This window comes from Poecilia mexicana, unplaced genomic scaffold (genome assembly GCF_051168715.1).
Source record: "Poecilia mexicana isolate PSO_F unplaced genomic scaffold, ASM5116871v1 scaffold_14, whole genome shotgun sequence".
Classification (NCBI taxonomy): domain Eukaryota; kingdom Metazoa; phylum Chordata; class Actinopteri; order Cyprinodontiformes; family Poeciliidae; genus Poecilia; species Poecilia mexicana.
In genome coordinates this window covers 17,911,271-17,936,211 of record NW_028263383.1, presented here as the reverse complement: position 1 = coordinate 17,936,211, position 24,941 = coordinate 17,911,271, and the positions used below count along the sequence as shown (strand labels likewise).

Sequence of the window (24,941 nt, the reverse complement as noted above, 5' to 3'; positions counted from 1 at the left end):
GCTTTTTTTTCTTCCACTTCACAACACTGCACCATAAATCTTACTTGTAGCATAACAAAATGCAGCGGAAGCTGAAGACAAAGGACTTTTTAAGCGTTTTAAGCTTCTTTATGAAGGACTTCTCTTTTAATAAGGCAAAAGGTTTATCAGAGCATTGACCCTCTAATTACAAGAAAGTGCACTTTCTTTTAAATCGAGGAAATCAAATACAAATTCTGTGGTGAAAGGTTTGCGTGTACTTGGAGAGTTTTACCTTAATTTAAAACTTAATGCACTTGAGAACCAGAAGATCAAAGTTCACGTACAGGAAACGATGTCGGTACAAAAATAATTGCGTGCCTCTAGTGGTACTGTTATTCTGAGTGGAAGGAAAATAAATTGAAATTTAATGATTTGTTGCAATAGATCACTAAGCGTTGATGCTTTGGTAAATACCAATAATGGAAAGCAGTTTACGAAAAATTTATTGGTATTGTTTTTTATTTTTAAATTTGAAGAGGAAAAAATACTTTAAAAAAAAGAAATTATAAATTTTTACCAAATTACTTGTACATGACTTTTTAAAAACTCTTCTTCTTGTGTTGCCCAGCACGCAACACTGGAGGCATCATCGCAGGATCCATCATAGCCGTTCTCCTGATCCTGCTCCTTCTCGCCATCATCCTCTACTGCTTCTGCCGCGCTCGCAAGAACAAGAAGTACGAGAAGGAAATCTGCAACGAGATCAAGTACGGTATCCAAAACGCCCTGGAGGTTTGGCTCCCAGATGGGCTTTAATTTGAACTGGGGGAACGGCCCAGTTCCTTGTAAAAGTGAAGTTTAGTGTATTCCACTGGGATTTAAAGTGATAGGCCACCACAAATCGGCATGTAACTGTGGAAGGGAGAGGATGTGTGGTTTTTAGAAAACATCTCAAACAAACCCGAGTCCTTCCCACAACAAATGTGTTTCCACTGAAATTAAATAAAATACAGTTAGACTCTTTTTGCTAGTTGAGCCCAACTCACAACGGACAATTTTTATTCCTATTTTTATCCTGATTTTCCACTTCTGACAACCTTAAGTACTCCTGGTTATTGAGATGACTCTAAAGATAATATTAAGAGATCTTCCTGTTGTGTGTGCGGTGTGTTAAGTCTGATCTGGTCCGCTAGCAAGGACATCAGGACCGCTCCCGTCTAAAATCTGGGATATTCGACAAGTTTGATCGACTTAACCCAATGTGGCAGCGTATGTGGAGACAAATGACTACGTAGCCTGTTGAATGTGACGGAAATACGGAGAGGAATCCAAAAATACACAAATGACAAAGCCACTTCCATGGCGCACCAGAAAGTTCGGTGGACTTTGTATCAAACCATCGCCATTGCTTCCTCCCAGTCGGCCATGTTTGTTTGCCCTGACCTCACGTTTGGTTTCGAGAGGTTTGGTGAGATTTCGCCATCAGACATCTGAATGTTGGTGGATGAAATTGGTTGGTGTGTGTGGTGAGTTGCTGTGAACCAGGCATTAGCTGACTTGTGAAGCTAATTGACACTTTATTTATTTAGGATCATCATAACAAAAGAGGCCAGATACTCTTTTCAGATTTTAATTTGCAAAACCCATAGAAAACCAAGTACTTTATTCCCTCCACAATTATACACAACGTTAAGTTGGTCTGTCGCATAAAAGCAACTGAATTTTGTGTTTTATAGATAAGAAATATGAACAGCTTCAAGTGGTATGCTTTTCTTCTAAAGCACTGTAAACCCCAGTTGAATCTGTGCTGATATCAGGTGAATTCTTCCTTGGCCTCAAAGCCACCAGCAGGTCTCCAGCAGTCGTGCAAAAAGCTTTTTCTCCATCAGCATTTTTTTTTTCCACCTCTCTTCAAATAAACAGCTGTGGTAATCAGTTTGAAAGCTTTGTTTGCTCTGTGGATCCTGTGTCATGTCTGCCTGTGGCTGTCTCCCCACCACCCACCACAGATCAAGCTCTCTCCTCCTCCGGCTCGTCCACGGCTCCATCCGGCCCGTGGGCTCTCCTGCTATCACTCCGCCGCGGACTGAACCGCCGCAATGTGACACTGCTCACAGTGGAGGACAAAGAGGATTAGACCTCTGGTCCCGTCTCTCTTCCACACATTCGCCGACACGTTGCTGCGCCACGCTAACGGACTAAACAAGCTGTGGCCCCTGAGGCTCTGTTTGATTGAGCATTTAACTGGATTATTGCTGCTTATTAGTTGTTAATGTGGTGGCAGAGGGAGGAGAGGGCATAGTTGTACTTGGATGCTGTGCGCCACCGCTGCAGGCTGTTACACAGTGTTTGTGACTTAGCAGTGCAGACACGGCTCCATCAGTTAGATTCGCCCCGTCCAATTATCTGTCTCCTTTTTATTGAGTCCAGCCATGTTTTACTCTTGAAATGACTCCTCCAGGCTCTATGGCATGGTTCCTGCACTCTGAAGAAAAAAAATAAAATCAAACCTTCTCACCTTAAAAAAAAAAATCAGGTGGAATTCTTTAAAGATGCAGTATCTTTTACAAAAAAATGTCACCATGCATGATTCATGATTTGTAAAAAGCCTCCATCAGCATTAATTTTGTCCAAGGTGCAAACGCCATGAATGTTTTGTCTGTGCTTCCTCCCAGAGAGGACGTCCCCCCTCCGAAGAGCCGCGTTTCGAGCGCGCGCAGCTTCAGCCAGATGGGCAGCCAGCGCTCGTCCGTGGGCTCCATGTCGCCGTCCAACCTGCACGACTACACGCTGAAGTCCCAGTACTCCATGAAGTCCCAGTACGACAAGATCCCTTCCACCGAAGAGTACGACCGCCCGCCGAGTCAGGCCCCGCTGCCCCCGCCGACTGCCGCCAGAATGGCTGGCCCCAACCTCAGCCGCATGGGGGCCATCCCAGTCATGACCCCGGCCCAGAACAGGGACGGCTCCATCGTCTAGAGAAGGCACCCTGGACAAAACGCCAGTGATAAAAAAACAAACAAAAAGAAATGAAGCGGTTTCACTCGATAGCATCTACAAAACGAGAAGGTCCTCCCATGAAGACATGGCTCTGCTGTGTTGGTGATGTGCTGTACTGGAAATAGAGCACATTAACTTTTTATCAAATACAAAACGATGACAACAAAAAAGGAAAAAAAAAACACTTATGCATTTAATGTCCTGGATTTTCTCCCAGGAAAAGAATTGGTGTGGATATATAAAAGCAAGAATGGTCAATATACAAATTCTATTGTACATAACTGAATGCATGTTGTTTTTTTTTTGGGTTTTTTTTTTACATTGATTTCTCTTGCTGTAGATATACTGTTTAAAACACAACCATCCCCTTAGCTGGCACCCTGTACAGCTGTGTGCATGCGTTTGTGTGTGTGTGTGTGTGTGTGTGTGTGTGTGTGTGTGTGTGTGTGTGTGGTGTGTGTGCGTGTGTGTGTGTGTGTGTGTGTAAACAGACGTCTGGAAACTTAGTTTCTTTAAATCAAAGCCTGACTCTTCCTTCTCTTTTACTTGTCCAGTTTTGATTGGTTGTGGCTTTTCTGATTGGGTATCATTTAATATAGCTGTTTTTTTGTTTTTCAGTTCTCTGAGAACAAACTGACTACAAGTCAGCTGTTTGCTAATGAACCCTTGTTTCTTTGACTTTAAGTAGGGGGCCTTTAAAGGGTCCGGATTGGCCGATGGGGAAGGAGTGGTTTTGGTTTCCAGGAAGTGTGATTGGATGGATGATCGGTACTTGACCCAACTTTTAAAAAAATCCATTCTCCATTCTTCCTCTGAGGCTCTTAGGGGAGTACGGGTAACAGCTGGACAACAAGGTTCACTGAGCAATCAGCTTTGATTGTGTTTGACTATATAAAGCCCTGCCACCCCCACCGCAACCCCTTTTTACATCCAAACACACCAAATTAACAAGACTAAAGGAGCGACCCTTGGTTTATCTGGCTGTGCGGCGTGTGTAATCCCATGTATTTGTTGTTGCGCCACAAGGAGACGGAACCTTGATTAACCTTCTCCCTGCGGTCGATACGAAACCGATCAGGGCTGATGTAGCATTAATTTGAGATTTTAATGAAGGATGGTAATCACGGCTGGATGAAGGAGTTTCCCACAGAGCGGCATGCGGCATACTGTTTCACTCTACATTAAAAGCTGACCTTCGTTTCCAATCTCAGGGCACAATCAGTCAGTTTAACCTACATAACCGAGTCCTTGCTACTCCCATCTTCCGTTCTCTGAAAGCCTAGCTTCTCATGTGGATTCCACCTTTTCGGACAAACATTACAAAGTGCAAACTTCTGGTTGCTTTCTTCTTTGATGCCTTATTCTATCCTTTTTTTGGCCTTACACTCTTCCCTGTGGTTTCCTCTTTTCAATCCGATTCTTTCTTGCCTTTTTGCCTTAGTTGAAATGTTCAAACTGTGTTTTGTGCGTTCTTCATGGTCGTCGCTCTCTGAGGACTATAATCATTGGTATAGACATGGGCTGGGACAAACAGCACTGTTCCCTGATCGTTACACAGGATTTTAAACTATAAATATTCTGATGGTTTTAATACAGCGGTGTCCAACGTGTGGCCCTCAAAACGATTTTGTTCGGCCCCTGACCTCAAGTCACGAATGGTTAAAAATTTGAACAAAACAGAAAACAATTGATGTTTTTAGAGGGAATTTCACTCACACTGGCCTCTTGGTATAACATAAATTATTTGAACAGTATGACATAATTTTCATTGACAATAGCAGGAAGCAGCCCATGCCTATGCGACACACACTGATTCCTCTTTCCTCTTACCTGGATTGGCTCTCGTCTTTTATTGAGATCTCAGTCTGTCTGTTTTTAGCTTCTTATGCTTTGATTCTCTGTTTTTAGTTGCTATTTTTTATGAATTACAGCAAAGATGTATGTACTTTCTGTTAGAAAACAAATGGATTCTGACTCCATATTGACGTTACCTATTAAAGTACCAACAAAACTGAATGAATGAACCATCAAATATCCAGTTTATAAATATATATGTGTGTTTGAGTGTGTGTGTGACTACAGAAGAGCACAGTGTATGTCATCTGTGCTGTTTCCTGGCTGTGTGTGCGTTCTGGTGCCAGTATATGGAGTTTTATATTACTTATTCCCAAACAGAAGCAAAAGCAACACCTTGGCTGAGCTGTACAAACTTGTCTTTTTTTTCTTTTTTTTTTGTATTGTTTTTGGTGTGTGTGAGCAGCTGTATTTAATACTTGTTGCTAGGCAGGATGCGGCCCATGTAAAGATCTGCTGGTGAAGTGTACAGAGCTCCATTAGAGGCCATCCTGTTGCTCCTCCATGCTTGTAACTGTAATGTAAACTAACAATACTAACAGTAGGTTTCAAATCTGTACTAATACTGTATGAAGAGTCCATTGAGGTGCACACTGTGTTCAAATCATATTTTCTCTCTGTGTATTTTTGTGCTGTATTTTTGAATAATAAAAGTCATTGAAATGAAGAACCAGTTGCCTTACGTTTTTTGTTTTAAGGATTTTTTTTGGCTCTACTGCATACCTGTCAAGTTCTGGACTGGAGAATACGGGACACAAACGTAAGAGCGTGGCGGGAGGATACCGGAAGAGAGGGGAGGATGACGGAACTGACGTAAGAGCGAAGGCCAATATTTAGTTTCCCGGCCAAAACGGGAGACTTGACAGGTATGCTCTACTGGCCTTTATTTGAAAGTAAAGCGGTTTGTGAGAGAGGGAGGACGCGGCAGAGGTCAACAGGCCGGGACTCGAACCTGTGACGGTCACGTCGACGACTGGAGTCCTCCGTTCTTGGGTCGCGCGCTTTAGACTACGTCATCACCGCGACAGAACAAGTTGCTGTTAGCTTGTTAGCATTCTCCGCTCCGGCGGGAAGCGCGGCCTCCTGCAGCTTTTCGATTTGTTTTAATCAGCCAGCCGGTTCCAGCCCTTCCACCAGGTGAGACGAGGTGACTTTCTAACCACCTAATGATTGTAATTAATCAATATCTCGGGGGCAGACACAATCGCCACCTGCAGCGCCTCGGTTACAGCTCAGAGTAAACTCCCATAGCTTTGTGACCCGTTTACTTTATCGCTGCAGAGTTGATCATTTGTTTCAGTATTTGCTTAGCTTTTTTTTTTTTTTTTTTTTTTTTTATACAGTCGAAGCTAATTTCCTTCCTTGGTTAATGTGCTGGGTAATTACGTTTATTACGGTTCAGCACTAATCAAAGTTGTACAAAATGAGCTTCCTAATTAACTGAGCAGAGTGATGGGGAAACGTAGCTCCTGGTTGACGGCTGAGGGGACGCGCTGCACCTTAGCAGTGTGGTGGGCTCGTTTTTTTTTCCCCTGGCACCCGCCTCTCACCTCTCACTGTTGATGTTGACATGGGGGATAGATCAATGCCTGATTATTAGCCGGTGGCTCCACTATGTGTAGCCCGTTGACAGCTAGTCAATAAAAAGACTAAAGCACTTAGTAGCAGTGCTAAGCGGACGTCCATTGCTATAATTGGATGTCAGTAATGGATAGGGCCCTGGAGCATTGATCTGTGACTGGTCGAAGTCTCTGCTGGCTCCATAGCAGGTCGGCTCATCTGTGGTCCTGGTCTGAGATCCCACTAATGGATGTGAACAAACTTTAAACAGATTTTAATTTAATTAAAAAAACATGTCATGACCACTTCTTCTGTTTGCTATTCTGTTGTGAAATATTTAATCAAGATAGAAATTAACCCTACCAAAATTGGCTTCCACTCCAGACAGTGACCTCAGATAAGGAAACTCATCAGTGTCAAATACAGATTAGATCTTTTAATCAAGTTACTTTTTCAAATCAGGGGCAACCCAAAAGGGTGGCCAAGGGGGGCCATGGGCCCTCCAGATAAGCTGCCACTCAGTAATAAATTAAGGTCACACAAACTGTACAGTCATTTTTTTCAGTCAATACATAAATATAAAACCTAATGACTACACACACATAAATATAATTACATATTTTTTGGTGTGCGGTTGTTAAATTTTCTGGGGGCACCACTTCTTCAAATGAGTGTGCCTTTAGCTAATCTTTTACTCTTGATTTTTCTGTAAATCACTTTGAATTGTCTTGTACACAAACTGTGCTATGCAACTAAATATACCTTCTCCTTTTTTGCAACTAAACATTTGAACCTTATGAGAACTCCCACCCTGTGGATTCCAGAAACATCTAGCAGCATGGAAGCAGATCATGAATGTAGCCAGTGCAGACCAGGGATGCCTGGATTTCTTCATCAAAGAGCTACAACATTCATTTTGAGCCAAGTTGTTCCAGAACTATTTGTTCCGCCAAGACTAGAGCTGCCATAATTGATCAGAACAATCAATCCTCATGGCATGTTGCTAGGCAGGGTGCGGGCCATGTATAGTGTGAGCGATACAATTAGAAGGTTGCTGAGATATAAAATGTGGTAGGGTCGGTTGCTATAATTCAGACGTCACGCATTCACTCTCCACATATTGACATCATGTTTACCAAGTTGGAGGATGGGCTGTAAAAGCACTTATTCATGCCGTCACCTGATGGTTTCTCAGATACAAAAACTCGCAGATCAGCGGGGACATAATGACAGAGAGAAAAGAACGATGCTGTCACAGGAATTTTAACACAATTTCCTTATATGCTGCAGCTGTACGATTACAATAATTTCATAAAAATCCCAAGAATTTTTCCAGCAGGGCTTCTGCACCATCAGCTACCTCAGCCCCAAAATGACAGATTTAAAAGGAGCCGCATCCTACCAGTTAGCCACACCTCGCATGCGGTGGCGTTATTCCAGTCAACAGCAGTGGTTAATTTTAACGTAGCTGGAGTTCTGCCTGTGTGCAATGCTACTGTTACAAGCATGATATGACATTTAACCGGTTGTACATATTCAAAACTAACTAAAATGCTTGACAGGTCTCATTTCTTCTGATGTTACACAAACAGAGCTGAATAACTAGTTGTTGTTTTTATTCAGTGCATCTAAAAAACAAATAAAAAAACTTTAAATTGTGTGAAATCCTGCTGCTTTCTTTTCGTCTGCATACGTTTGTCAGTGGGAAACAATACACCAGTAGATAGTATTTTAATGATTACACATTCGTTACATTCATTAAAAAGACATTAGTGACATGTTTCCCTGCATGCGTGCACATTACATTTATGGACTAAAATGCTGTTCCCTCATCGAGTTAATGTACAGTGAGTCATACATCATCCCTCTGTGTCCTTCTGCCCAATATCCATTTGTGACTTCTTTTTTTTTTACCTCGTCCTCATCCTGCCAGCGGAAGGGACAGAGTGGTGCTCTTGTGCTAAGCACCTGGGGATTTATGTCTGCCTCCTACTTCTGTCTCTCTCCTCTCTGCCTGGAAAGGGTATTAATTGTTTGCACTGATAGAGAGGAGGGGGGGAAAAGAAATAAAAAAACAAGGTTCTCCATGAGGGTTTCCTTGGCAACCTTATCTGCTTGTACACAGTCTAAGCCGGCTGCCGGTGGGATGATTTATCTTGTAAAGCGTGAATCGCTCCCCGCTCACAAAGGAGGCCTCTAAAAGCACGGGTTTCATCAAAGTTGCTCTCCTCCGGCGTGACGTCTGCTGTCACAGGCGCTAAGCTTTTCTGCCGTTTTTAGAAACCGCAGCCAGGTTGGGAGTGAGCTGAAGAGGGAATTCTGCTCGAACAGTGGAATGTGCATATGAATGAAGACCGAGCTCAATTAGTCCTATCTGCGCGGCCATGCATTAACAGTTTTGGCTCGGCGCTCGCAGCACTCTGGATGTTGAAATGACAAAGATTACAAAATGAATGGAGGCTTTTACAGCTGCTGTGGTTGAATGACTGAGGAGTTGAAGCAATTTTCGGACATGGCCTTCGATTTTTTTTTTTCCTTCTTTCTTCCTTTGGTCCCTTTAGTGTTTCTGAGTGTATAATTGGGATCCAAAGGAACTCCCAGAAGTGGGAAGATGCCTGTAGTCGTTCACAGAGTGCTGCACACTCATCGTTTCCCTTTTGCACAATGTTTCGAAGTTAATTTCTGTCATGCATAAGTGTGAGTAATTTTACTGTCCCCGCAGTAAATAAACTCAGTTTCTCAGTTGAAATTAAAGCTGACAGTCTGAACTTTAAATGTACAGTCACTGTGCCATGTCAAATGAAAAGGGATCGGGAGGAAGGAGACGTTGCGTCAACGTGTCACCATGCAAACATTCACGGCGCTCGGCTTGTGGACGATCACCCCCGGTCTGTCTGCTGCTTTCCTCATGGGGCTTGTCCAGCTGCCCTGTCGCTCCCGTTTGCTCAATAAGGAATCATCTGTCAGAGGTCAAGCTGTACTACTGTTGCAACTTCACTGCACCACGTTGGGTCACTTTAACCACGTTTGGCTGACAGAAACGTGGCTTTTAATGAGTGACCTTCCCCTCTGTGCTCCGGGGGAGATTCGTTTAGTCATATTTTTTCCCCAAGATTCCCCCCTCTCTTCCCTCTCTCTCTCTCTCTGGGTGGCTTCATGGATCCGTGAGGTGATGCTCATCTGCAGGTTTGACATTTTACTCACTGGCAGCAGGAACATCGCATGTTGTGAAGAACGCGGTGGTGCCCTGCGAGGGGAGCACCCCGTGTGTAGAGAAATGAATGTTACCTGAGTTTCTAGAGTTTGGAGATAGGACACCTGCTTTAATTTCCTCTCTCATCACATCTGTGACGCTTTCGCCCACCTTATCCTGCTACCACGCATCTTCCATGGAGTCAGGCAGAGATTGAGTTCAGGATAGCTCTGCCGTCTGAAACGGGGGTTACTCCAATCAGCTGTTTTTTATTTTTTTCATTTTTTTCATGTGATTTGTGCTTTTAATCTGAACCTCTGCTGGACTCCATTACAGGTGATGAAGCTTCAATGCCGTAACAGAGCGCACAGTAAAATGTATCCTTGGTGAGCAACAGGGCCCCTGTTTCCATTTCCTCTCCCTCTGATGATTGGGGTCATCGTCCTTATTACCAACGGCGATATATCACAGGTGTGCCTCTGAGCCGTGCCTGTGCATGTATTTATGCACACTGCTGGGGGAGTGGTTTATGCGTGTAGAGTCATCACCCAGAGTGGCCACAGCCAGGTCAAAGGTCAGGGTGGTGATTTAACAGATTGGGGGCCATCCCTTTTCCCTGTCCACCAACCCAGGGAGAGCTTGCCTCACCTCAGGCTGTTTGCAGAGATTAAATCCTCTCTCCATGCTGGACACGTAGCTCAGGCCAGCATCGCAAACAATATCCATCCTTTCCTGCCGTCAGAGGACCAAAACTCAGGATGAGGCTAAAACGTGGCTTCTGGTTATAATTGTTCTGGGTTTGTAAAGACAGTGTCTACATAGAATTCTGACCATTGGATTTAACCAATTCATTCAGCTGTTTTAAACATTATTTGCACTCTAATTTCATGTCTTTTACTTTTAGTTTCATCAGGTCACAGCACGTCTCTTGAAAAACTAATTGTAGTTTGATTTTTATATCGCTCTTGAAGCAATGGCTTCTCCAAAACACATTTATCTTTAATAAACAGAACCTCTCTCCTTCCTGGTGTTTAGATTATACCTGCATATAAATGTTTGTCAATTGTACCGAAGGATGAACCAGGCTTGGTTCTCCACTGTTCTCTTCCCAACATCTTGGCTGATTTCCTTTGAGTTTGTCACAATGTCACATGAGCAACTGGTGTGTCTGCAGTTTTTGTATTTAAATACATGCAAATGTTGTGTTCAAAAAAAGCTTACAGAGCAACGATGTCATCAACTGGAGTTTTACAGATTGCTTAAAAGGACAGTAACCTTTATTGTATGTAAACTTCCCATGCTGAACAAAGCAATACAAATGATCTTGCACGTCGTTCTACAACTTAGCTAATTTTGGCAGTCCAGTGAATCAGGAAATGTGTAGTCTGATCTAAAACCAGACAGTGAGAAATAAACATGGTTTTAACAGCGTGTGTAAATATCTGGTGTCATCTGTCGTCATGGTGCTGGGCAGAAGGTTGCATCCACTTGGCATAAAAGTCTGCATCAGGTGTGTGAAGGATGTCTGCAACTCTCCTGCTGGTTGTAAAAGTGAAAAGCCCAGTATGATTAAGTCGCTTGGCTTTTCCAGAATGATATCATGTGAGGCATAATACATTACAAGTACTAAAATGCAAGATGTTCAAAGAGACCCCAGAGAGCTGTTGAGTTGACGGGTAATCTTCCTTCAACAGCTGTGATGTCCTTTGCTGCTGTGTGTTTCCCTTGAAGGTCAAAGCTGTGCGAGAACACGCCTGTTTTCATTCCAGCCCTCAGAAAGGCTCAGATATCGCTTCCTTGTTGATAGCTGCCAGCTTTCCTCAAGCTCAGCAACTTGCCGTTGATGTTCATCCGTCCATCCTACAGGCTAATGGACTGGTGTAAGTGTTGTCCTGCAACTTTTAGATTTGTACACACCTGAATCAAATGACTGAACTGTGTTCTTTGCATGCAGGTAGGTTTGACAGGGTCCTGCTAATAACCATTTGATTCAGGTGTGTTATAAGTGTTTGGGCATTGTCTCATCTTTCTTCCTGTTTGTGCCATTATAATCTATTCCCATTATAATTTGTTCCTTTAATTTTTTAGCAGTTTATTGTTCAGCACATTGATCAGGGCTGTTGTATTCAGCATGCCTTATGAATAAAGCTTATTAGATTAGGTTTTATTTATTTTGTTGAAGCAGACGCATCCTACAGACCACTGGTCTTCAAAGACTGAAGTTTGACACCAGTGGTTTGAGATCTGAAATTTGCAGACATATGGTTTGACCTTGATCTCTACCAGGCTAGTCACAACCCTCTATTTTTGCTAATGCGTTGTACTTTTCTCATATTCAGTGATGTAGCCTGGTGTCAGCTAAAAAGTGTATTAAGCCCATAATAAACTTTGCTGTTAGTGGAAATGCCCACAAATGTTTTATAGGCTAACATAACAATAAGCTAACCGAAGATCATGCTAACTGACTATTAGGCTATTTGAATGTTAAGCTAACTGAAGATTAGGCTAACTGAGCTTTAGGATTACAGATTTTTAATTTAACTGATGATTAGATTAACATTCTACTTTTTAGATTGTTAATCTGATGATTAACATTTAACTATTTGAATGTCAGTTAGCTAACATGGAGTTAGCTAACTGTTAAGCTAAGCAAAAATTAGGCTAGCTAAAGATTAAGACAAGCTAATTGAAAATTAGGCTAACTGAGCCTGTCAGTGCTAGCATTTAGCAGCTCAAGCTCAGAAGACCCCATATATGCAGCAGGTCATCTTTTTTATGGTCTTGTTTGGTTCCTCTTCTTATCATTCCTTAACATGTCTGTCTAAGAGTGTTTATCCTGTTCCTGACACACTTACAGACATTGTTGTCAGTAAATTGGTTCATTTTTATTTTAGTATAACATGGTATAACAGGGTTAGAGTGTCCTATTATTTTTAAAAACAAGATACTGGCAGAGTTTGAGGAGTAAATGATAGGCAATGATTAAAGATATGATAAAAAAAAAATCTCTTAAAGAAAGTGAGACATCAGGAGATTCCAGTGTAAATTTGGGCAACTCTGTTAGTATTCAAAAAGTGGGTTGAGCATTGGGTCAGTTCCCTTAAAAAACTTTCCATCTCAAACATCAGCATTCAAAAAAGCAGATAGTCTTCTTCTTTTGAACTGTTGTGACCAGTTCAACCAAAGTTCAAGACGATAAAAACAACTTCTCAAAAATACCCTTTTCTTAAGTTGCCTTTTCTAATAAGTAAGTCAAAGTACAAAGTTTGCCACCACAAACCATAAGAGCCAACTCTGAGCCATCTAAAGCCTGCAGGTCTAGTCCTTTTATCTGACACGGATCCAAGATCGTGAGACTGGATGGATTTCATGTATTTAAAATTTTTTATTTGCAGTCCGTGTGAGATTTTTACCTTTACTGAAGTTTGCCAAGTTTGGATGTTGCATGTGGAACATCTAAATCTACCAAACCAAAGGAAGCATTTTATTTATGTAACTAAACAAATTGTTATGTGGTGTATTCCACTGTTAATTTCATAAACTTGCCAGTTTAGCAACTGGTATGCAGCCAGCCTGCAGTACATCAGTGCATCCACAGGCATCCACGACGCGTCTATAAATGTTCCTACCCCAACACCTTTGCCCCCCGAGCTTCACTCGTCAGGGACGTTTGCATTCTCCACACCAGTTCTGGCCAGGTGCATGCTAAAATTTGCTGACATACGTCTGAGCTGAGCAGATTTATCTCAATCTCTGCCGGGAATCTCAGTTTACTCAGGAATGTGCTCCTCGTCATCCCGAGGCTTCCTAGCATGAGCTTCAGGAAAGCAAACTCAGGGCGGTCAGCTCAATAATCTCAGGACCAAGCCTGAAACAGCTGCATCTTAGTGATTGTACTGTGTTTTACTTTATACGCACAACTGTGATTGTTTTTCTCAATAATCCCTTGAGTGTTGATTCAATTTTACTGGTAGTTTCATGTTTTATGTGTCTTGGTTCTTCTGAACCAGTGAAAAGAGAACGTTTTTCAGTGGTTGGAGTAACACAGTGCTTCCCCACTCCTGTTTGTTGACTGGCTCTGTCAGTCAGCTGATTGAAAGAAAGCAACAAAACCTTTCCCTAGCTTACAAGAAAGACAAAGTTAGCTGCTTTGAGAGTAATTGATAGGCATTGATAAAAATATTTCTGGTCAAGAAGAACACGGGTGGCCATTGTTGTGAAACAGTGATGCTGTTTTTAAAGTTACAGTAGGAAAAGTAAGACTTAAGTCTGAATTCTCAGTCTGGCTAACATTTGCTCCATCTGCTCAACAATGATGGTATGGATTCTGCAGTAATGCGGGTGGGTAAGAAAGGAAATTAAAATTGTAATTTATGCAATTTGATGTATAGATTTAAAAACAGATGTATTATTTTTAAAAAATGACGACCGTGCATCCTATGGGAGAGGCCTGTGTCTTATTCCTATTAGAAATAAACTCCTACTGAGTTAAAAAAAAACCTGACTAAATCTGCCAGATTATATGATTTTGGATCCAGTTAGAATTACTAGAAATAACTGCTGCTTCCCTGTTGTAAATACAAAATAATTGGATGATGTCAAATGTTTTACACTTTTTGTGCTAAATCAAAGAAAGATTGGTGTTTTTACTCAAAATTAGTACAGTAATAATCTGTACAAAAAATTTGAAGTCTTCACCTCAGCCAGTCCAGCTGTACAGTCGGTGTGGACGTATAATGCGTTTCGTTGCTTCCTTCGCTCCTTTTGAAGGCGTTCGGTTCTGAGGCCGAGTCGTCCTCTTTTGATCCTTTTCAAACACCGGGCTCCCCCTGCCACCCACATACGCGTCCCCGTTTACACTGTTTGGCTAATGACGAGCAAATGAGCTGTTGGAAAGGCTGAGCGTCAACTTAATCCCAACCCGTCAGCAGCGCCGCTGGGCCTTTATTTTTCACGTCTCAGGAGGGGGGAACCGCCACGGGAAATGGAACCGCTGAGACCTGGGATGTCTTCCCATTTCTGCTGGTATTTATAGGCGAGCTCAACCATGTTTGTTTGATGGTGATTAGAATTGTTGTCAGCAAAGTGTGTGTGCGTGTGTGTGTATATATATATATATATATATATATATATATATATATATATATATATATATATATATATATATATATATATATATATATATATATATATATATATATATATATATATATATATATATATATATCTCGACACGGGACAAATTATTTTTCGTGCCCAAGAAGATAAAAGTGATATGGGGCTTGTGAATTGTGTGCTGCCACAATAGGTTCGTAGATAGCTTTGTTTACCCCGCCGAACATGATCTTGTTGTGTTTTGGATTACCGAGAAACCAGGCATTTCCCGGAGGCAGGCTCTGTTTACAGTGGCGGCGAATGTTCCTGTTTGCTGGTGCGACACGGGCTCAGGCGTAGAGGCAGGTGGGCTGCGTGGCATCCGACAGAAAATCAGGAGGAATACTGGAGCTTTGTGCTGCTGGGTGAGATCTGTGGTTCACACACAATACACAGGAAACACAAGGAGTGTCCTTTAGGCACGCCAATGTCATTCTTCCAGTTTGACAGCATGGGTGACGTTCAAATACCGAAGCGGCGCTGGTCAGAGGAAGTGAAGCCGTCAAACCGGTTCTTCTCCTATTTCAGGTGGCCTCCACCTGCCATGCAGCACATGATGACAGATCAAGTCTTCCCTGCCTTTTTCTGTCTGCCTTACTTTACATCCGTGTACTCTGGTGCCACCTTCTGGTCACAAGGCAGAAACCGCTGGGAGGTTTTCAGGACTTGATGGGATTTTTCTTTCTTTTTTTAAAATATCAATGAAAGCCTCAAGGATTCCTTTCAAACCTCAATAAAAACTGATTTTAATTTTATTTAATTTAAACCTTTTTAGGACAATGTATGCTTGCACATTATCTCTGATCTACCGGTTCTGGATCCCCCCCGCACCCTCCAAAAATGCCAAACATTTAGTGTTATTATATTTCCTCTAAAAGCTGTAAATGGTAGATTGAGCCAGTTTGTTGATTGGTAAAAACTTTCGCATTCAGAGGTTTTATTTTCTCCAAAAAAAAACAAGACAAAAGAAAGAGTTAACTTATAGCATGATGCACTGCTGATTTATTGTCGCTGGTCTTTTTTTCAAATGCTCATAAAGGATCAATTATTCAATTGGTTTTGCAGTAAACATTGTTTAGTTTTAATGATAACGTAGGATGATTGCAGGTTAGCGGTGCTGGTGTTTTGTGTGGTTTTGTCACGCGGCTCCTCGCTGTCTCTGTTGACGCTTCAGATGTGTCTGAAATTCTCGGGGATTACTGCAGAGCTCTCTGCATTTACTGGCACTCGTCTTTGTGAAGACGTGTAAAAGCCCTCAAGTTGAATTCATATGAATTGAAGTAGCATAATCTAATACTGAGGGAAAAACCCCAAGGTTTCTCGGCATATGGGAGTCATGGTGCCTCTCTTATGCTCAGGATTTCTAGGAGTTAGATTAGGGGTCTGTGTTGGTTCTGGATTAAGCTGTTTTTTGTTCCTGTATTTAGGTCATAGGCCTAAGCAATAAGCAATAAATTGATTAATCGCATGATAAATTAAAATGAGCTCATTTTCTCTTTTCCGTCTCTTTCTACCAATATCTGGATAACAAAAGTTTTCTGTCTGGTGTTTTGGTCTCAACTATCCCTTTTTTTTCTAAAGGACAACTTTGTTATGAGAAACTCTATTTTATTTGTTGTTTTGTTTATTTATGTTTGGACATTTAAAGTGTCTTCCTGTCGCAGTGTTAAATTCTTGCATTATTATGCCATTAACATTATTTTACTTAAAAACAGTCTCAAAACTACAATATTATCATTTATCGCAATAACTTCTGCGACAATTTATCGTCCAGTAAAATTAGTTATCGTGACCAGCCTGTTTGGTCGCAGCTTCCTTCTGAAGCAGGTTTTGTGTTTGCATTTCCTCAGTAATTCATGTTGGAAGTATGTGCAATGAGTTTTTTATTTACAAAATTTAATATTGCAATTGCTTTGAGATTTTAGCTTTTATTTTGTTAACGTGAGCCTTCCAAAGCAAGTTATCAAGAATCACTCCGAAAAAGTCTGATTTCAGGCACCCTTTGTATTTTAATATTGTTTATTATAAACTTAACACTATTCTTATTCATTTTTTTACTTATTTGTCATGGCTTAGTTATGATTTATTTTTGTTAAACCGGTTATTTAACAGAAATAACTGGTACTTGCCATCATAATCAGCAGGAGTTCCAAGCTATTAATGTTTAGTCATTAAGAAAGTGCAACATGTTAATTAGATACATTACAGATATGTTATTTATGTAAAGTTAAAATAAAAAAGTGGGAAAAAAGCAACTGACCCTTGTGATGCCATGTACTCTAAACTTTATAAGAGCACCTGGTAAAATTATTATTTTTGTTTACAATTTATCACAAAAAAACAGTGTGGCAGTGTCTTCATTGGCATTTCAAGAATAAAACCCTTTTTCTTTCACTGGTAAATTATCTTTGGTGGTGAGCTCCAAATCTTAAGGGCTGGAAAGGCCTCCTTACCATCACCCTAAGCTTTATCAGCTTTAAGTCGGGTCTCTGGTCTCCGAAACAGTAATGATTCCTACAGTCACAAGAAACATGTTGGTAAAAGTAAATGACTACCCTAAACCAAAATCTGCCAGTAACATGAACAATTTTAGGCTTAGCTGCTTCTTTTATCTTGTTGCTGTTTCCGTTTTTCAACACACATCTACTTTACTTAAATCTGATGTTTTTTTTCCTTTGGGTTAGAAAAAAAAAAAGAGTCTTAATTACACCCCAGGAAAACGGGAAGCCAAGGACTACCAATAGGAACGTCCTGGAAACTCACGTAAACTTAAAAACAATAGGATACATGACGAAACAGTTTAGTTTTATTAGCTATTAACAGTGCCAGTAAGTGTTTAATGTGCTGGTTTTTTAGCGTTATTGCACAGTTTGGTCACCTGTCAGATGTTTTAGTTTTCAGTAGTCTGTATTGGACTGGAGTAAAATCCTGCTGCTGTTTGACTGAACCTGCAGAGCAGCAGGGACGGATCAGGACATGGGAAATGGATCATTGTTGAGAGACTAATTATAAAAGACAACGTGGAGCTGCAGTTAGAGCGACTTGAGGATCACGTCATTATGGGTTCATATCCTGAACATACTTATCTCACTTCAAGAAAGTGCCCCATTAAAAAGGACTGAAAGGATTTTCTAGGACTTTGGTTCTGGATTATGTTTGGTATTATTGTAAGAACAATCTTTTTTTTGTATTTTCCAGTTGCGTCTTCATGAGGAAACAATAACCAGTCAACTTAAGGGTTTGCAATATACCAACACATTTGTGTAACCTTTGCTTAATGAAACAGTTTAATTGGGTCTAAAATGTGTCGACAACCTTGTAAAAATTCCAGGTTTTTAAGACCATCATTTGGTCTTAAAAGACCAGGTTTTTAAGACCAAGTATTTGTCAGGATCCCATCTGACAAATACTTTGGTCATTTTCTAGAGCTAGTTGCTTGACAATGTGTTAGATCACTTGAAGATGGCTGGGAACATGACTGAGTGTAGACTTTTATTTATTATGCCCAAAAAGCCCAGAATATGTGTCATAATAAAGGTTAAACAAGTTTGGAGGTAATTTGTCAAGATTTTGGCTTTTTAATAGCAGTGTGCACATGAATTAATCCCTTCTCTGTTTACTTTGTAAAACAAAAACAGAGGGAAACGTTAAATCCATGAGTTCTTATGAATTAGATGTTGTTATTCTCCTGATTGCTTATTTTGAAAAATGGATATGCTCAGAAAATACTAGGTTCGCCGATTTTAATGTTTATAAAGCACTTGGGTACCGAAGAGGCGCTGGAGATTAACTTATTGTGGTTTGTCGCCCTCTACTGGTGAACATCCCAAACTACAGCGTTCCGTATTTGAGAGCGCCGGGTTTCTGGTGAACTGAAACAAAAATAAATGTAATTATCTCATGATCCCAACACATTTATTTTACAGTCAGTTAAAATGTAGTACAATGAAAACAATCAGCAACATGTTGCTTTTATTTATTTCCAGGTCCAGTTCTTTTCCAGGTCCACACTGTACGTGTGCAGAGGACTGCACACGTACAGTCCTCTGCTTTGTCTGAGATTCTGGGTTGGTATTATTAAAAGTAACCCAACTAGACCTGTCTATGTTTGACGATGGACTATGGACTCAAAATAATTTCATAAACCTACTTCCACTTCTTACAAAACACTTCCTTCAAGCAAAAACTAGCCATTGTAGCCAAATGTAAGAATAATGATAACACTTCCTTACCGGACCTCGACTCAGAGTTTCTGGTTCTTTCTGGACCGGATGAATTAGAAACAAGGAATACAATCTACCTCTCTCAACAGAGTCATGCTATACAAAAAGCTATATTGCTTATGACTCTCCCTTTAACAGGATTGAATGAGAGCTCTGTTGCTTAAGAATAAATCTGAATCCTCAAAATTACAACATACCTCTTAATCGTGCAGATCACTATGGCCAGACCAAAATGGCCACCGCCTTTCTGCACCATTCCACTTGATTAAAATATCACTTCACAGGCAGTTTGATCTTTCTCCCATTTACTTGGATTCCCTCTGCTAGAATTTCTTCCGGGCCAATCAGCGAACAAGAATGGAAGTTGTAAATGATGACATTGTTTTGTTTTTTTATGCGCTTTTTTTAATAATTGTAGTCTGCTTGTAGTTTTAGCAATGGTAGCGGAGGAAGTGAACAAACCTTTTTGGGCCGCATTGGCCACGCTTCCAGATACTGAATTAGCATTAGCATCCATGTTGTTCAGTTCCACACTTCTCTCTTTCCCGTACAGAACGGTTGTCTACAACACAGGCAGTTTCTGGTAAGCTTCATAGCTTCGAATTGGCACATTCATGGCCAAACATTAGTGATTGAGTAACTTTTAAAACTTCAACACAGTCCAATCGTTTTCCAACAGCCAAGAGCCCAGACCCTCTGTACAAAGCAAATAGGGTCTCGTTTTTACAAGGTTGAGATCAGACTCGAATAACAGAAGGAAAATCTCTCAAAGCCGACACATTCTTTTTATTGGAGAAAGCAGGCAGCTAATGCATTTCTTCACATCTATTAACCAAGCTGAACTATTTACAGCACACCTCCCATTTAAAAAACCCTCCAGAGTCTTTTATGTCTGTAAAAAGGAAAATTAGAGTCGGTCTCAGAGGCAGGAGGTATTTACTTGGAGGGAATAAAAGCAACTCACATTTCCCTGCAGTAATGGATCGAGCCTGCTTTTGATGGATGTCTGACTCGGTGCTAAACATTAGTCAGAGAAGGGTGCATGAATGCTGTGGTTATTCAGTGTAATGGGAATGTCAATAACTCTTGCATCCTCTGATGAATACACAATCACTGTGCCATGATTCATCGGTGAAGGCTGCTGATGTTTTCAGAGCACCGTTATTGAACCAAGCACCAGCAGTCACTTGTCAGAGTTGCAAGTGTCAAGTCATTTTGCAGTGTGCCAGCTCTTTCTGCTGTAGCTCAGTGAAAGGTACTTTGGATTGCATTAAATTCCTTTAAAACCAACGGACAATGAAATGGAATATTTTTCAAATGAGCGTTCTCAGGTTTCCTCTGTGGAATACAGAGCAGGTGAAAAGCTGTTTAATCATATCGTCAAATTACATCTTTAAGCATGTATACCTCTTCCAACTTTTTGATATTGGAAACGAGACGTTTGACTTTAATTTGTATTTTAAGCGATGGACTAAATGCGTTATGAATTAAAAAGATGAGGATAGAAATCTGAAAAATTTGTTCTCTCTCTCTCTACAAAAAGTATTTTGATGATGTAATGTAGGTGTGCGAAACTGCACATTTTCAATCTGATACCAAGGAAATAAATCGCCAGTATCTCCAATAACAATTCCGATACTGATACCAATACTTTTTATACATCACCACTCGATATAAGAGATGTTTCTGGACATTGGTGAATTCATCTTTCCTTCTATCCTGATTGGTCTGCCAGTCCCTGCTGGTACCCTTTCGTAAACTCCAGACAGGCGATCATGTTCCTTTTATTAAGGAGTACATTTCAACTGGCTGCTCTAGTCCGGCCTGATTAGTGGATTGCTGTAGAGAGGGTTGCCCTTCTGGAAGGTTCTCCTCTTTCCGCACCGGCGTTCTGACAGAGTGACCATTGGGTTCTTCTTGGTCTCCTCTCTGACTGAGGACTTTTCTTACACAGTTGCTGAGTTGCCAATGCAGGAGGAATCCAGCTGGTTTCAACCTTCTTTTATCGACCGATGATGATGGAGGCAGCAGAAATGTTTCTGGATCCTTCCCCAGATTTGTGCCTCAAGACAATCCTGTCTCAGAGGTCTATAGGCAATTCCTTTGATTTCATGACGATGGGAGCCGAGGTATTGACGGGTGTGAGTCTCTCTAAATCAAGTTTAATCAATTGAATTTCCTACATATGGACTCCATTTAGATTGTAGAAACGACTCGAGAATGATCGGAGGAAACAGTTCAGATTTGAGCTTCGTGGCTGCGGATACTTACGCAAATGTGATTTCTTGGTTTTGTATTTTTAATAGACATGGAGTATTGATTGGTAAAAATCTAATACAATTTGGAATAAGGTTGGCCGTAATTACTGTCAATGGTGGACCAAAAGACTACTAAGCAAAGGCTGTGAATACTTACATAAATGAGATCTTGGTTTTTATCTTTAATACATTTGCAGTACACTCAAAAATATGTATTCCGGATTTTCATTAGTTATTAGTGTGTACAAATTTGAGGAGATATTAATTTAATACAATGTGTAATAATGTAACACAACAAAATATGGAACAAAGGAAGTGCTGTGAATACTTTCCAGGTTTCACTGCTAATTGAGGGTGTCTTCAGAAGATTATCTGTTACGGCTTGTAACGGGACAAAATTGCTCAAAGACAGCTAAAGTACACATTTTTTAATAACATGGCACAATTTACATATCACAAGTTTAAATGAGGAACATGCTGAAGATTCAGTCGCTTCATTTTTTTGTACATGAGCTAGAAAGTTTTTTTTTCCTCCCTCTGTACACGGTAAACAGCAAAAGAGTTTCTCAGGTAACAATCTTTTTGCATTACGCATTAACTAACCACTATGGCTCTGGTGGACATTTTTATCAATAGATTAAAAAAAAAAAAAAAAAAAAAAAAAACCACTGCACAACATGATATCACAGAGTTTTTTTTTTTTGAAGCGCACAACTAAAACCTTCAGGAACTACTAAAATAGATCTCTGCGAGTTAGAAACTAACGGCCCATAGCTCAGACTTGCTTTTTTTGTCTTTTTGTATTTGTAGGTACAACAACTTAGGAAAGCACTTTTACACTGTCTGACCAACAGAACTTCATTCCCAAAACATGTACTTTACACACCATCGGCTGGGCTAACGTGCCATCCTGGTGTTGACTGGGCTGCATTCCCCCCAGAACAATGGGAGACGAGATAAACTATTGATTGAGATTCTACATTTAAGAAAATACTTTAGGATTCAATACAGGAATGTAGATTGTCACTACAATGATAGAATCATTCTTAAATATGATCATTTAGTTGAATCCGAGAATGTGGAGCAGTTAAAGGGGACCTATTATGCAAACTTCACATTTTGCAAGTTTTTGTACTTTTAAAAACAGCCCAAGTGCTTAAAAAAGAAAACGTCCAGCCACCGGTTTTTGGCAATAAGTTAGTTTTTTTGGTGTCTTGAAAAGGATCTATTTCATAAACCTTCAGAATGTAACGCCATAAATCAGCAGACCCAGCCCTCACCTAGAACCCAAGCTGACCTCCATCATGTTTGATCAGCAGGTTTTACCACAGTATGAGCCGTACAATGGCTGCTGGAAAAGACAAGTGCTTTGTTTTTGACTTACAATCTCGAAACCACTTGGTGTACTATTGTTGGTTGTGCAGGAGACTCCATTTCTGCTTTTCAAAGACGAACGGTTGTATAATTGCGCATCAGTTTGCAATCATTTTCTCTTATGAGTGTAAACATCGAGTTAGGGGGCGTTGCCAACAGCAGCTTATTTGGATTTAAAGTGACAAGAGTCCCTAAAACAGCTCGTTTTGAAAGAGTAAATCTCCTTATCTAGGAATGATTTTGTTTTTTGATTTGATTTTGTAATGAACATGCTCTGACCTATTGTAACCTGATCAAGGAAGCGTAATAGGTCCCATTTAAAGCCTGTGTGTTTCACTATGAATTTTGTGTGGTGAAGAGAATTCAGCCATGTTTTCCTTTATTGGTGCACAATCAGCAGTGCTGAGAAGGCCAGCTTTCAGAACAGGAGCCCAGACGTTTGTTGCATAGTTGTATGTGGGGGGTGGGGGGTATCTCTGGAACATGCTGAAAAGAAAACAAATAGCAAAAAGCACATTCTGAATCAAAGCCTTAATACTCCTATATTTACATTTAGTCAAAGTAAAGCTTTCGAAACACTCTTTTGCATATTTGTACCATGATTTTTCAATCCATACAGAGTGAGCAACAGCGACTGTACATTATCTACATGACTGTCAGTGCTAAAGTAGCTGTACATTCCAAAGTTTAGTCTTACTCCACATCACTTTTGCTATACAGGATAAACACACAAAACCATGGAGCAAACTAAAAAAAGAAAAAAGTTCTTTTCATTTTAGTTTTATACAAAAACACGTGTAGACACGTCCGCCTACATAAATTATTCACAGCTATGTTACAGTCTCGCTTTGTCCAAAGCTAAGTGCTGGGTGTGAGTTTAGTGACGGTGAGGCACGGGGCTGACGGGAACGCCGACGCAACTCATCGCGCCTCGATGTCTTTGTGAGTCGGTCTGTCCCTGATGTCTGTGGCCAGCGGCGTAGTCCGTCTGGGGGAACCGGGCCGGGCACCCAGGGTCGGGATGAGAGGTGGGGGAGCGCTCAGCGACGCTGTGGGTGGCGTTTTGTTTAAGATGCTGTTCTGATGCGCCGCGGCAGCGGCTGCTGCTGCGGCTGATGGGCTCACTCTGGAGTAGTGCATGCCTGGGAGCCCCGGGGCCATAAGGCCCGGGGCGGGGTGGGGAAGGTGTCCATCCAGGACTGGGTGGTGCATTGGGGGATGGAGGCGGCCGTGCTCGTAGTCCTCTCTGAGCATGTTGAGACGGTCGCGTTCCTCCAGCTGTGCGCGCTCCTGCTCCCTCCGCTGCTCCAGGGCCAGAGAATGGACATGGTCGCGGTTGAAGTCGTGAGGCTCCCGGTCCCGGTAGGAGCGCTCCGCCTCGTAAAGGCGTGGAACCGCAAGCCGGTGCAGGGAGTCGTTCCTCAGCAGAAGGTCCCTGGCCAAAGGGTCCCTTCTGTGGATGTCCAGACCTCGGTAAGGGTCCCTCATTGGGTCCCAGTGGAAAGCAGGATAGGGGAACCTCTCAGCCCCAGGAAGGGGACTGGCACCCATGAAGGGGGCCACAACACGAGCTCTCTCCAGACCGCTGATGCTGTTGATGGGGTGGACCCCTGGCATTCCCATTGGAACGGGCACCGAGGAGGGTGGGTGAAGCGTTGGAGTGGAGGGTGCCTGTGACGGGGGTTCACTGATCCTCTCTGCTGCCCCATCCTGCTCCTCCTTCCTCTCCTCCTTCACTTTAATCTCACTGTTCTTCTTCTGCTGCTCGTATGGTAGCTCCGCCTTCTTCTCCAGGACCTCCCTGCTCAGACCACCATTAGGACGCTCCAGGCTGGTCTGCCGAACGTAGGGCGACGTGGTGCCCCTGCTGGGCACCTTGTCCTCTGACACTCGGCCATCATGGATGACTGGTGCGTCCTTGTCGCTGTGCTGGTTGTCTTTGAGCTTGTGGTCATCTGCGTTGTCTTTCCAAGAGTCTTGGTGCTCCCTTTCTCTGTCTTTGGCCTTCGTCTCCTTGTCCCTCTGAGGGTCCCCAGAAGCGGGAGGCAGGTGGTTTCTGTGGTGCTCAGGGGGCCGGGTGTGGCCGAGGAGGTTGATTGGATGGACGGGGACCGGGGATGGATGGCTTGACTGGCGCTTCTCTACTGAGTCCCTAGAAGAACACAAAGGAAGTCGTCCTCATTAGCGTGTAGCACAGTAAATAATTACATCTCCACTTATTTAAAAATGAGTACAGATGAAATGATTCCTATCATTTTATCTGTAGCAAAAGCCAACACTTCGAAAAAGGAAACTTTGACAGTTTTTCTCCGGTTCACTTTAAACCAGTGTTTTTCAACCTTTTTTGAGCCAAGGTACACTTTT

The 24,941-nt window shown here is 41.7% G+C and overlaps 2 protein-coding genes across 2 annotated transcripts in view; one reads left to right on the top strand and one right to left on the bottom strand.

The window, feature by feature from the left end:
* cxadr (CXADR Ig-like cell adhesion molecule) overlaps positions 1 to 5,485 on the top strand; it is a 44,433-nt gene extending 38,948 nt beyond the window's left edge. Inside the window, exons 6-7 of the mRNA XM_088012299.1 lie at positions 590 to 728; positions 2,637 to 5,485. Of these exons, the coding sequence (XP_087868425.1) occupies positions 590 to 728; positions 2,637 to 2,940 (443 nt within the window). The 3' untranslated portion in view covers positions 2,941 to 5,485. The remainder of the gene's footprint in view (positions 1 to 589; positions 729 to 2,636) is intronic.
* Positions 5,486 to 21,616: 16,131 nt separating this feature from the next.
* Positions 21,617 to 24,941, bottom strand: part of auts2a (activator of transcription and developmental regulator AUTS2 a) — a 334,197-nt gene continuing 330,872 nt past the window's right edge. Inside the window, exon 18 of the mRNA XM_088012298.1 lies at positions 21,617 to 24,729. Within this exon, the coding sequence (XP_087868424.1) occupies positions 23,499 to 24,729 (1,231 nt within the window). The 3' untranslated portion in view covers positions 21,617 to 23,498. The remainder of the gene's footprint in view (positions 24,730 to 24,941) is intronic.